This window comes from Saccopteryx leptura, chromosome 3, assembly GCF_036850995.1.
Source record: "Saccopteryx leptura isolate mSacLep1 chromosome 3, mSacLep1_pri_phased_curated, whole genome shotgun sequence".
Lineage (NCBI taxonomy): Eukaryota > Metazoa > Chordata > Mammalia > Chiroptera > Emballonuridae > Saccopteryx > Saccopteryx leptura.
The window spans coordinates 364,184,461-364,197,659 of record NC_089505.1 but is presented as its reverse complement, the minus strand read 5'-3'; the positions used below and the strand labels follow the sequence as shown (position 1 = coordinate 364,197,659).

At 52.3% G+C, this 13,199-nt stretch overlaps 1 protein-coding gene across 1 annotated transcript in view; it reads left to right on the top strand.

Moving 5' to 3' along the window:
* The window catches only part of ADCY8 (adenylate cyclase 8), a 171,013-nt gene extending 158,035 nt beyond the window's left edge, over positions 1-12,978 (top strand). The window contains exons 15-18 of the mRNA XM_066379537.1: positions 3,787-3,933; positions 8,450-8,542; positions 10,008-10,122; positions 12,486-12,978. Coding sequence (XP_066235634.1) covers positions 3,787-3,933; positions 8,450-8,542; positions 10,008-10,122; positions 12,486-12,973 — 843 coding nt within the window. The 3' untranslated portion in view covers positions 12,974-12,978. The remainder of the gene's footprint in view (positions 1-3,786; positions 3,934-8,449; positions 8,543-10,007; positions 10,123-12,485) is intronic.
* Positions 12,979-13,199: the final 221 nt, after the last annotated feature.

The window sequence follows — 13,199 nt, the reverse complement described above, 5'->3', positions numbered from 1 at the left end:
GTGCGTGTCAGGGTCACACAGTGCCCTCGAAAGATGATGCCCTGAGTGCAGGGCCTCCCGGCTGCCCTCCCCATCAGACAGCATCAGTCAGTGCGGAGCGGTGAGTCTCTTCCCACCCCCAGTCTTCAACAGGACGAGCAGAGGCGAGAGCCGAGTTCCTGTCAGGTCTCTTCAGGTTTATACACGTGCCCCACCCACCGACGTCAGATCCACCCTCTTTCCAGATGAATGAACCAGACCAGTTTCCAGGTCCAGTGACATTTATTCCTAGGCATGGTCCTGCTTATCATGGTTATCACTGTTGTGATGTAGTGGCTATTGCTATCGTTATTATTATTACTATTATTATTAAATACGACTAGAGCAGCAGGGGTCCTGCAGTCAGACTGCCTGGGCATGAATTCCAGCTCCGCCTCTTAACAACTGTGGGGCCTATGATTTCCCCGGAGGTAAAACCGGTCCTAATTGGACACACCTCGTGGGGTCGTTCTGAGCATGAAATGAGATGATGTTTGTGTAGGTGTCATGTCATACCTGTCACAAAGTGCTGCACGGATGCAGCTGACATTGTTAGCATCATCTTTATTATTGGAGCACCGGGACATTTCGGTGGCTGGCAAAGTCTGAGAATGAACGCTGAGAAGAGTGTGGAAGGTGCTAGGCTCCATTAGAACACTCAAGCAGGCAGGTGACGGTTAAGAAGCCCCTGGTGACCGGCCATTCTGTGTCACTGTGGGTCAAATAAGTTTGCAAATATGATGTATGTGTTTGCTCGCTTATAGTTTGCATTGGGTTTGGGGGACAGGCTGTGGGCAGGCAGGATTCTTATAGCCTAAGGCAGGGGTCAGGAACCTTTTTGGCTGAGAGAGCCATACACGCCACATATTTTAAAATGTAATTCCGTGAGAGCCATACAACGACCCATGTCCGTTAGGCATTATCCAATAAAAATTTGGTGTTGTCCCGGAGGACAGCTGTGATTGGCTCCAGCCACCTGCAACCATGAACATGAGCGGTAGGAAATGAATGGATTGTAATACATGAGAATGTTTTATATTTTTAACATTATTTTTTTTTTTTATTAAAGATTTGTCTGCGAAACAGATGCAGCCATCAAATGAGCCACATCTGGCTCACGAGCCATAGGTTCCTGACCCCTGGCCTAAGGCTTAGTTTTAAAACTAAGCTTTTCCCCACACCCTTGACTGTTGCATGTAAAGGGTGGTGCACTCTCATGAGTAATCTCATTATGCCTCAGATGAGTGACTTTGTATCAGAGACTTCCTTGTTTATATATTGGATTAAAGGTTTGGATTTCTACACTATAAAGTGGGGCAGACTGGGAGCTTGCTCTCTCTCGGTTCCTGAGATTAGCATTAGAGGAGAGAGCAGAGAAAGGAGAGCAGATAAAGGCCAGGTGGAGGAGAAGAGAGGCAGCCAAGATGGTGGAGTGCTGAAGGAGAAGCCAGTTTGTGCAGAGAGGAGATGGGAAACAGAGGTGAATAAGGCTGGTGAGGTACAAACCTTTGATTCTAGGAAACTTGGATGAGTCAGTGGCTTTGGGAGCCCTGAATGGAAAGGGAAGTGTTTTCCCACTGTGTATATTTCTTGCCCGCTGGGTGCGAGCTAGGATTAAAGGTAATGGCCCACCAGTTTTTGGCTCCATTGTTCCATTACTGTCTGTCCGAATCCAATGTGAACCTGCACTGGCCAGGCGGCTGTGACGGTGGCCGTGGCTACTGGCCTTACAGTCACAGAGGCATTTCTATGTCTCACCAGGCAGAAATGGAAGGGGGAGGGACGTGGACAACTCCGTAGCTATGGAAAAGGTTTCAGAGGGCTAGGGTAGGGTTTTCTCTCTTTTCCCGCTAGTTTAAGCCCAAAGTGGAAACACAGGTGTTGCGGGCTGACCCTCAGAAGTCAGCTGTGTTTGGAGGTAGGTTCTTTAACGAGGAAACAGAGTTAAAACGAGACCAGTAGGGTAGGTCCTAACCCAATACAGCTGGTGCCCTTATGAGAAGAGCAGACGAGGACACAGACACGCACAGAGGGAACGCCATCTGGGGACACAGGGAGGAGGAGACCACCCACAAGCTAGGAAGAGGGGCCTCAGAAGGAGCCAACCTTGCCGACACCTTGATCTCAGACTCTTCATCTACAGAATTATGACAAGTACATTTCTGTTCTTTAAACCACCCAGTTGGTGGCACTGTGGGAAAATGAGTAGAAAGGTAATAAACAGATTTTTCCCCCCTCTCCAAAACATAGCCACTTGGAGGTCGCAGTTCCATAAGTTGCCTCATGCAGATTTTCTGACCCATAAAGCAGAATCAAGCTCCTCACATGGTATCACCCACCCCATTGTTCAAGGCCAAGGTGAATGGCTAGATCCACCTTAAAAATGCTCCCTGGCCAAAATCACTGCCTCCCACCCCCAACCAAACCCCATCCAGCCAGTCGCCAGCTGCCTGGGCTCTTTTGAACAAGGGCTAGTGACGGCATTCATTCAGATCCATCCACATTTAAGAGCTCAAGACAGATCGATCCAGTACCAGGGATAACATCTTTCTGAGACTGATGGCATGGAAGGCGGAGGAGGCAAGCCCAACGTGAGCTCAGATAATGATGTCGCTCCTCTCTGTCTCATTTCCCTTACTGTTGTAAAGTGGGGATAATAACTGTACCTGCCTCACGGGCTCATTGCAAGGATGAAATCATTGAATCCACACAAAAGTACCTTGTAAGCTTTTGTGTTCCCTACAAAGGCTAGGGAGTCAATAACAACAAACAGTTCTGAGCATCTACTGTGCGCCAGCTGTATGCACTATATTGCAGGCATCTCAAAGATACCAACTGGGTGTCTTGAATGTCCTCAGATGGATGGCATGGAGTCCTGGCCCCGGAAGAGTCCACGCAGAAGGGGAGAGACAGACTCTAAGGCACTGAGGCAGGCGGCAGGGCCATGGTATAGAGCTTCCCAGGGCCCAGCCACGGCGGAGCTGGGAAGGGATATGGAAGACCTGGTAGCTCAGTGGTTACTGAAGGCAGAAAACAAGAGTTAGCCTGGTTCAGGAAGCTAATGCAGGAGGGAAGGACATGCCCCACAAGAGACACAGAGTAAGAATAAAAGCACTGGGGTGTGAAACAGAAGGTCATGTGTCTTCATTTGGCTTCTTCCGGAACCATACCTTGAGATAAGGATTTGAGTACAAACAATTTGCTCGGAGGTAGTCCCCAGGACACCCAGGTGGGAGAGCATTATCAGTAAAGAAAAGGATCACTGGGGAAAAATATCAGGAGGGGGTCAAGAGGTCAGGAACAAGTGTTGACCTACAGCAGAAGATAAAATGCATCATCTGGAGTTGAAGCAGAAGAGATGAAAAATACGAACATAAGACAAGTGTATGAGTATTAGAACTCAGAGAGCCTCAGACGTCTCTCCGTGGAATACGAGACAAAATCATCCACAGAGAGGAATCGAGTGAGAGTGCAGTTATGGAGCACGGTGAGGGTCAGGCCGTTGAGGACAACAGGACAGGAAGCTGAGGGCCAAAGGGTGGGTAGTCAGAGCTCTGAGCCCAGCTGAGGCCGGAGACCATGAACTTCAGTGGTCCCAATCCACGTGGTGATGGCACTGTGGTGACGGTGTTGACATAACCGTGTCAGAGCCCCGTTCTCTGTCCTGTCTGTGGGGGCCCAGCCTTGGGGGCAGATGCATCTTTGCACAGGGAGCACCATTGCGGACTCTCCCCTCTGATGACTCTTTCTGTGTGTCCGTCTGTCCAGGAGCTGTATTCGCAGTCCTATGATGCCGTTGGGGTGATGTTCGCCTCCATCCCAGGGTTTGCGGACTTTTACTCTCAGACTGAAATGAATAACCAAGGAGTGGAATGCCTTCGCCTGCTCAATGAGATCATTGCCGACTTCGATGAGGTAAGCCGAAGCCTCGGAGATGCATAGGCACAAATGGCCATCACTGTTGTCATAGCACTGTGTCATAGTGTAGCAGTGACCATTTTCCACACTTACAGAATTCCGGGCTGCATTATAAACACACACATGTATTATCTGATCTAATTATGAGCAGTTATCACATGAGATAAATGCTATTGTTTCCCCTCTGGGGGGGTGGAGGGATCAAGAACAGAAGCCTCAGATTCTAGGTGACTTAACCCAATGTCACACAACTATTAAATGGCAAAACCGAGACATGATTGGAGGCTACTGGTACTCGGCACTAGCATCACAGAGACTGGGCACTGATTGGGGACATTTCTCCCTCTGCTCAATGTGCCAAAGGTAAAGCTATCAATTAGCATTTAGACAGAGCCTAAACACGAGGATAAACATACTCTAGACCAGTGTTTTCCAATAGCCGGTCCACCAGAAATTTTATGCCGGCCCGCAAAAGGGTTAACCATCCTTATGTTGTCTGAAGACCATGTATCTTCTCCAGCCTTACCTCCCACTGCAGGCCACCCTACCCGCTGCCCAGTACCGTCTAGCTGCTTAGAAGCCATCGAGCCCACCTGCCTATTCCACACACAGCTCTTTCTGCCCCAAATTATTCCATCCTCACTTACCATCCTCCCTTGCTAGACTTCATGGCCAGGAAAACCTGATAGTCACTTAACAGTCAATTCAAACACCGTCTCTACTTGTGACAGCTCTTCTAATCTCCCTCCAGCCAGCAGATATTGTCACTCCTTTTCTAATTAAAAAAAAAAAAAACCTTCAGAAAGCCCTTCCATCATCGAGCCTGAAGCCCTTCAGTGTACGGAACTTCCTCCCCCACTAGCCACTTCATTCTGGAGCAAAGACCCATCTTAGACTCTCTGTAGACATTTTCCACATCGCCATTTTCAAAATACCACATTTAGTTGTTCTTAATCCCTCACACCCACAGGACAGGAATCATTCACCTTCATTCTGTAAAGTAGAAAAACCGAGACTCGACACCAAGAATGTCCAGAATGGGATTGCCAGGATTTGAACCTGGGTCTGCCATACTCTTTTGGTTTTTAATCATTGTGTTGCACTGTTTCTCACTCAAGTAGTATTTCACAGTCCTGGTTTTGTAGTCACAAACTCAACGATGGCCATTTCGGTTGTGCCACCTACAGGTGGGAGTCAAGATAAGTGAAACGACCACTTCTCGCCTTCCATGGCTCCCCACACCAGTGTGAGGCAGGGTGACTCTCCGTTGTCGATACACAAGGAGTCACTTGCACAAAGGAGCTTGCAGTGTGGGGAGTGGAGAGTGATTCCCTGGTAGTAGCACGTTTCTGCCCACGCTCCGTGCCAGCCCGTAAGCTCACGATGATAGAAACTATTCTCACAGATCCTGGGGTCATCCCCAGGTGTTAGCACTGTGCTTAGAACATGAGACATACTCATAACAGATGCTCTACTAATTAATTACATAGTGGGAGACAGAAACCAGCTGGCAGATCGTAAGGTGGTGATGGACAAGTACGGTTCAAAACATGTGCTCTCCAATAAATAAATAAATAAATAAATAAATAAATAAATAAAATAGCCCCATTAAAAATAATCTGACTGAAGGTTGAGACATTAGCCTCTTTTTTATTTTAAACTCTGTAGCACCCCATCTCCTGAAAGTGCTCACTGGCATATCTTTAAATGGTAATGGCATAAATTTGAACCAAATGTGCATCTCAAATTGTAAGCACCCTGGAGTCTTCCAAAAACCTGAGACAGAGAAACAGCGCCCCTAGTGGTGGTGGGGGTGTTTGCAAGGGAAGTAGGAGAGGCTAAGAGAGGGGATTGGTCCAGGAGGCTGTCATCTTCAGAACCGAGGCTTTGGAAAGGAGGAGGAGACGTGGGCAAAGGGCAGAGGAGGAGGAAGAGGGAGTGAATGTTGTCAACAAGGAAAAAAAAAAAACATTCCCTGACCTGCCGACCCCAAGCTCTGTCTGCTCTCCTTGGATCACCCAGACATGCCTTCTTTCCCGGGGTCAAGGGCGGCCCTCTGGATCCCGACCCTGCTGAGCTCCAGCGGTGGCCCTGGCGCTCACTTTAGTAGCGACGCTGCTCTCCTTGCTGGCACAATTACTGCAGGCACCTGGCAGCATGCAGAGTTCTGTCCTGGCTCCGGGGAAGCAGGGCACTGCTGGGAGCACACGGCCCGAGGCTATGTTTGCAATGAAGCGGGCTCTCCCGTCTCCCTGCTCCATGCAGACCAGACGAGTGAATTAATAAAGGGGCGAATTAGAACCCCATCAGGCCTGCAGACGCCATTAGCTGTATAGTAGGTACATTTGCCGCACGGATAGTAAATGAAATAATGAAGACTCTCGCCGCCTCTTTATTGACCTCGGAGTAGGAGGCAGCTTTGCCTGGGGCTGCCGTTGGCTCTCAGCCAAGTGGCTCTGAAGAGGAGAGAGGAGGGAAGGGTCCCCTCCCCACAGGAGGCTGGAGAAATGCCGTCCTAAGGAGGCAGAGGGAGGGAGGGGAGGCGGGCAGCCAGAGAAATTCCAAGATCTCTGAGCTGAAACATTCACAGCCAAAGGGCTGCTCAGAAACCAGATCTACTTGGAGGTGTCAGACGTGACCTCAGGTTGAGGACAGGCAGGCTGCTCCAGCCCCTTCCTGCCCCGAGCACACTGTGCAGGTTCTCCGCCTGGGCAGAGCTTAGAGCAGCAGCTTCTCATTAGCTCAAGAGACAGAAGTAATGACCAAAGGCTGCCTCAGAGTGAGTCGAGCTGCGTGCGTGCACACACACACACACACACACACACACACACACAACAAAGCAAATCACAAAAGCACCTGCTTGTGTTTTCTATGTTTCCCAGAAGAATTTCTCTGGGAGCTGGAATTTTCCAAGTTTCTTAGCTTCTGCTTAATTTGGAAAGGATGCCTATAGCAAAATGGTCTACATCTGTCTGCCCACCCCACCCCCAGATAGCGTGAGCCCCTGAGGATATTGGTCTTAAAGGCAAAGAGTTGAGAACCGGGGATGACATCTCAGTAGCTGCCAACGACAGGAAAGAAAAGGCAGGAATTTAGACTTGGCATCAGGTCTGGGGCTTGAACTCAGCTACCACATGCAGGGCCATGGATGTGTGACCTGTACCTTGGAGGTAGCGGGACAGACAGAATCTGGACATCTTTGAAGGTGGAACCAAAGAGCTTCTGACAGATTAGATGTGTGTTGTGAGGTTTTATCCAGAACAGCTAGATAAAATGGAGACCCCATTCATCAAGAAGGCAGGTGGGTAAAGAAGACCAAGGGTGTAGCTGTGGGGATGGCCAAGCGGAGATGCCTGTTAGACCTGTAGGTGGTCTACAGGTCTACAGGTCTAATCGCTTAGCGATTGTGCGGATGGATCTGAAGGCCAAGGAGTGCACATGCCTCTGGGAGTCTTCAGAAAAGAGACGGTGTTGAAAGCCATGAGACATGATGAGCTCTCAAGGGAGTGAGCTGAGACGGGCCCTGAGCCCATCGCGAGCACCTGACCACATGACTGCGCCTTCTTCCGGGGACCCCTTTCTCCCTCCTTGGCTTTGGCCAACTGGTGTCTTTATTTCCACGTCCCTGGCAGCTGTCTACCAGTCCCTTTTGCTAATCTCTTCTTGTCTTCCTTATCTTACAATGTAGGTGGCCCCCGGGATGGGATGGTGTGTTCAGTTTTGGATGGGGTGGTCAGCAAGACCCCACTGGGATGATATTTGAGGAAAGACTGAAAGAGGTGAGGGATGGACATGCATCCTCTGACGGGAGACTCTCCCATCAGGGGGACAGCACATGGCAAGGTCCTGAGGCAGAAGCAGGCCTGGCTTGTTAGGAACAGCGAGGACGTTGGTGTGGCTGGAGCAGGGGGCGCGAAGGAGACAGGGTATGGGAGGACCGGCACGTCACAGTGAAGGCACTTGCTTTGACCCCGAATGGAATGGGAAGTCACAGGAGGGTTTTGCACAGAGCAGAGACATGGGCTGACTGACGTGTGAATGTGCTTCGCTGGCTGCCATGCCACACCTGAGGGGTAAGGGCAGGAGCTGGTACGTTATTGTAACCAGTAACAAGGTACAAGCTAACAGCGGCATAGACCAGGGGGTTCTCAGAGAAGGATTCCAATACATGTTCAACATAAAGCCAAAAAGATGTGTTGATGGGTTGTGGGACATTTTTTGTTTCTTCTCAAGATTAATAAGGTAGCTTTGTCTATTTCAAATATTCGTAGAGACAGACCTATCCTTAGAGATTATCTGGTCACATCCATCCTGGCACCTGGCACTTCGCAGGTGCCCAAGAAATATATGTTGACTCTCTGAATGCACGGTTTTCAGAGAGAGACGTCACTACCTCAGGGACGCTGAGCCAGTCAGAGGCCACCTTTCATGTTGAGCCAGGGGACTGTTCGGGAACCACCGCTGCTGGGACAGTCAGGCCAGGACTAATCCACGACTGCCTGGTCTGTTTCAGCTGCTCGGTGAAGACCGGTTTCAAGACATTGAAAAAATCAAGACCATTGGCAGCACCTACATGGCTGTGTCAGGCCTGTCCCCTGAAAAACAGGTAAAGGGATTCTCTGGGCTCAGCCACAAGCCTGCGGCAGGGGCCTCCCTGCGGCCACACTGCTGACGGTAGTCAGGCCACCACCACCATCGGGAGGCTTGGGGCTGGTCAGGGAGAAAATCTGGTGAGCCGGAGGTTCTCGTTGTGCGACATGCATTGCTCGTGCGGTGAGTAGAATCGACCGGGTGAACCAGTGCTTCTTCATGACTGAGAAACCTCTAGGCTTCACCCGAACCTCACTGTTCACTTGATGAACAAAGCCAGCACCAAGAAGGACCCTGATCGTGACTGAGCTGTGGGTGTTGCTAAACCCTGATCCTAGCTGGTTTTCTTATCCTTGCTTTTGTTTTCTCCTCCAAAGGTGACACGTAATAATACCAACAACAATAATAATAGCTCCTGCTCTTTCGAGGGTTGCCTGTGTACCAGGAGCTAATATTAAGCAGGAACACAAACCTCCACCTTCCAGGGTTAGTGGAAGAGTCCCCCGAGATAATATCATGCTCCCCACTCCAGAGCCTTGACCCCAGCCCGTCCTCAACCAGCAGTACGTGGGTAGGAGTCTAAGCTGCGGGGAGAAGGAACCCTCCTTCCTTCTCCTCATCCCTCTTTGCTTTCTTTCCAACCCAAAGCCCAGAAATGTAAGAGTAACTGTGTGGTCAGAAACCCACGCTAGGAATTGGGTACTTGTGCATGGCCCTCTAGAGTGGGGGGCACAGAGGACAGCCAGCGGGCCACATCTGGCCAACCGCCTGTTTTTTGTAAACCAAGTTTTGCTGGGACACAGCCACACTCGTCGTTGGTACTTTGCCGACGGCTCCTCCCGAGCTCCAGGGGCAGTCCTGCCAGAAACACGGCCCGCAAAGCCTGAAGGACGTGCCACCTGGCCCTTCCCTGAACCTGTCTGCCAGCCTCTGCTGTCTGAGGGCACAGAGTTCTTTCACACGCACCCCCATTCAGTCCCCGGGAGGGAGGCAGGGCCAGGGTGCTTATCCCCACTTTACAGATGAGAAAACTGAGGTTCAGACAGGCACAGAGGCTGCTCTGCTCTTCCCCGCGGGAGTTTTATGAGCAAAGCACTTCAGAGGGAATAGACACAGTTTCTAGATTGGACACACTACACATATGTACACAGGAGCAAGTGTACACACATACACACACACACGCACACGCACACGCAGACACACGCCAGTGAGCATGTGCAGAAGTCCAGTATCCATCAGCCTGCATCCACAGGAATGGGTATGGGGAAAGATTGTGATGACCCACACCTGTTTTGCTCTAGAGCAAATCTCCTGCTGTCCCGTGTTTCTGGACACTGATGCTTGAAGGGGCAGGGAGTCCCACACCTGGATATCTCCTTCTAAAGGGCGTGTGGGTGGGGGAGGACAGCGCGCAGGCCCCTGCTACGGGAACTGTTCACGTTCGCCCCAGAGCGTGAGCCCCCCTCTCTCGTTGGCTGCAGCAATGTGAAGACAAGTGGGCGCACCTATGTGCGCTGGCCGACTTCTCCCTCGCCCTGACCGAGAGCATCCAGGAGATCAACAAGCACTCGTTCAACAACTTCGAGCTCCGGATTGGTGAGTAGCAGCCGGAAGGGTGGCGAGGGGGGACCCCACGGAGCTGCCCAGGCTGGTATCGCCAGCCCCGCCCAGCCCTGGGCATCATGCCACGGAAGCTTTTTCCTGCAGAATGCAGCCGGCTTGGTGTCACCTTGCCAGGGACAGGGTCAGCTCAGGCCCCTCTGGCGGCTTCTCACTGATGATGCCGGAGGCCAGGAAAGGACGGAGCACACGCTTGACCCCGGCTCCCTCTCTCCCCACCTCCTTATCCAGTCGCCCACCCTCGCAAGGCCCTGCATAGAGGGGTGGCTGACTCATCAGTCATTTCTCTATTCAGAATGTCAGTGTCACAGAATGGCGACTTCTGTGTCACCCGAGCTGTCAGTCAGTGCATTGGTCCAGTCCTTCTTGATAATGCCTTCAGGCACAAGCCGGTTCCTCCTTCTGAGGATGTCAGGTAGGGACAGGCAGAGCGCCCTGGTCACCACACAGCTCACCCTGCCTTGGAGCGCAGAGACACCCTTGTGCAAAGCGGCAGTCACAGCAGTGTGAGTCACCGTCCTTTATGATGTGACTACCATGCCAGTTTCTTCTGCGTCTCTGCTGAGCCTGAGGGCTGCTGCTGCCCTAGAAAACCCCCCACCCCCCCGGCTCTAGTCCACACCTTCCAGTCGTGTCCACTGAGGCCCAGAGAAGGGGAGGAGCTTACTTAAGGTCACATCCAGCCGAGAAGTGGCCCTGGTCGAAGCCCCTAGATGGCCTGAGACCAGTGGCACTCTGGCTGCCAGGGTACAAGCTAAAGTCCTCGGGTTAGACGCCCTCTGACGGATGTGCTATTTCACTTTATTCCACTTTCCCTTAGCAGCTTTCAAGTAAAAAGGTCAAGAAATACCAAAATCTGACTTGTCAGATCTAAGGGCCGCCGCAAGCCTTTGTTCACTGGACTAGGAGAGATTGTCCTTTATGGTCTCAGTCTGTGGATGGGGCGGATACTCAGGGCCTGTTCCAACACCTCCCGTTGATTTTGCACGTCCTCTCTGAGATCCCTGACTCCGGAACCGAGGCGGGAGTCCAGAGCGGGACTCGAGCCCCGAACCGGAGGGTGTTTATTCTGCACAAACTCGGGGCGCGCTGTCTGGGGTCGGAGCCAGCCCTCGGTCTGATACATCCTACCGCCGGCACAGCCCAGGGCTCAGAAAGTCGTTTCCCACACTGCGTTGGGCATCTCGGGTTGCGCTGTGGGACTGCTGCAACCGGCACTACGAGTTTGGGCGAGTCATCTGAAGGCTCTTGAGTGGCAGTTTCCTCCAATGTAAGGCTGGTGTTTGGGTTACCGCCTTCCCCTGCGTACCTGCCAGCGGTCCCGTGAGAAGCAGACGGGTGAGGGCGCTGCACGCGCTCTGCACCTTCTCGGAGAGTCAGCCATCACGGTGATGCCTGTGCATTCTGCCAGGTCTGGTTCATAAGTGGGTCTTACTCTCTGCTCTGCCTAAGATGGCCAAAGCCAGATACCCGCATGGCCTGTGCCCCCACTTCCTTCCGATCTCCACTCAGAAAGGCCTTTCCTAATCACTCTTGTCCAAACTGTCCCCCTCCCATGTTTCTCTATCCCTTTAAGCTGATTGATTTTTCTTTAGACTTTAACATTCACTGATACTCTGTTACACTTGTTATGACTGTCCACCCCCCCCCCCAGGAAGGTAAGCCCCAGGAGAGCTGGACTGGCCTGGATCCAGAGGAAAGGTGAGGGAGAGGTGCTGACCGGTGAGGCCAGCTGGCCCGGCAAAGCCAGATCCGAGAAGCCCTCGCCCAGGAGGCCGAGGCGCGTGGCGTGCTCCCGTAGGCACCAGGAGACGAGGCGGGTGTTGACGTGGGCTGTGACTCGGTCAGGTGTGCCTCCAAGAGCCCTTCCACTCCGGCAGCAGGGTGGACTGCGGCCTGCAGGAGGTCGCGGGGGAGACAGGGAGGCCCCTGAGGAGGCTGTCATCATGGACCGGGGAGGAGAAAGGTCTCCCCGAGCTCTCCGCCCTGTGACGCAGGGGCAGGAGGTGCTAAGACAGCATCCCAGCATCCGTGGGAGAATACGAATTCTCTTCTCCCGAGCACCTGCCGGCTGCCAGGTACTCGCCAACGGCCGTGCTTATGTTATCTCATCCACCTTCCTTCCACCACTTCCGCCCTGCAGAGGGAAAAGTGAGGTCCAGGTCGGTTAAGTAAGTCATTCAGGTCACATACCTAGTAAGTGACGGGGGCAGGATCAGGACCCTGGAATTTACCCGCAGGAATCACGCCCTTCGTGATCGCCACCCCGGGCAGGGCGCAGCCACCCCCTCGGGGACGCCCCCCGTCTCTCACCTCTTGTCCCTCTGGTCCCCTCGCAGGCATCAGCCACGGCTCCGTGGTCGCCGGCGTCATCGGCGCGAAGAAACCGCAGTACGACATCTGGGGCAAGACCGTGAACCTGGCCAGCCGGATGGACAGCACCGGGGTCAGCGGCAGGATCCAAGTCCCCGAGGAGACCTATCTCATCCTGAAGGACCAGGGCTTCGCCTTTGACTACCGAGGGGAGATCTACGTGAAGGGCATCAGCGAGCAGGAAGGGAAAATCAAAACGTACTTTCTCCTGGGAAGAGTCCAGCCCAACCCGTTCATCCTGCCCCCGCGGAGGCTGCCGGGGCAGTACTCCCTGGCCGCCGTCGTGCTGGGCCTGGTCCAGTCCCTCAACAGACAGAGGCAGAAGCAGCTGCTCAACGAGAACAACAACCCGGGGATCATCAAGGGCCATTACAACCGGCGGACTTTGCTGACCCCCGGCGGGTCGGAGCCCGGCACCCAAGCCGAGGTCGCCGACAAGTCCGATTTGCCATAACAGCATTTTCCTCGTGTTTCTTTTTTCTTTTTTTTGTATTTCTTTTATATATAAAATAAATATACTAATAAAAAATGTTTAATTTTTTTTAGAACAAGGATGGTTTCGTTGGTCTTTGAATGCACTAGGTCAAAGGCACACGTTGAGTTGAGTTTCTCTTCGGTCACAAACACGCGGACCGACCGTCTCTATGTGGGTTCGGGGAAGAGCAAAACTTAGACCGCGT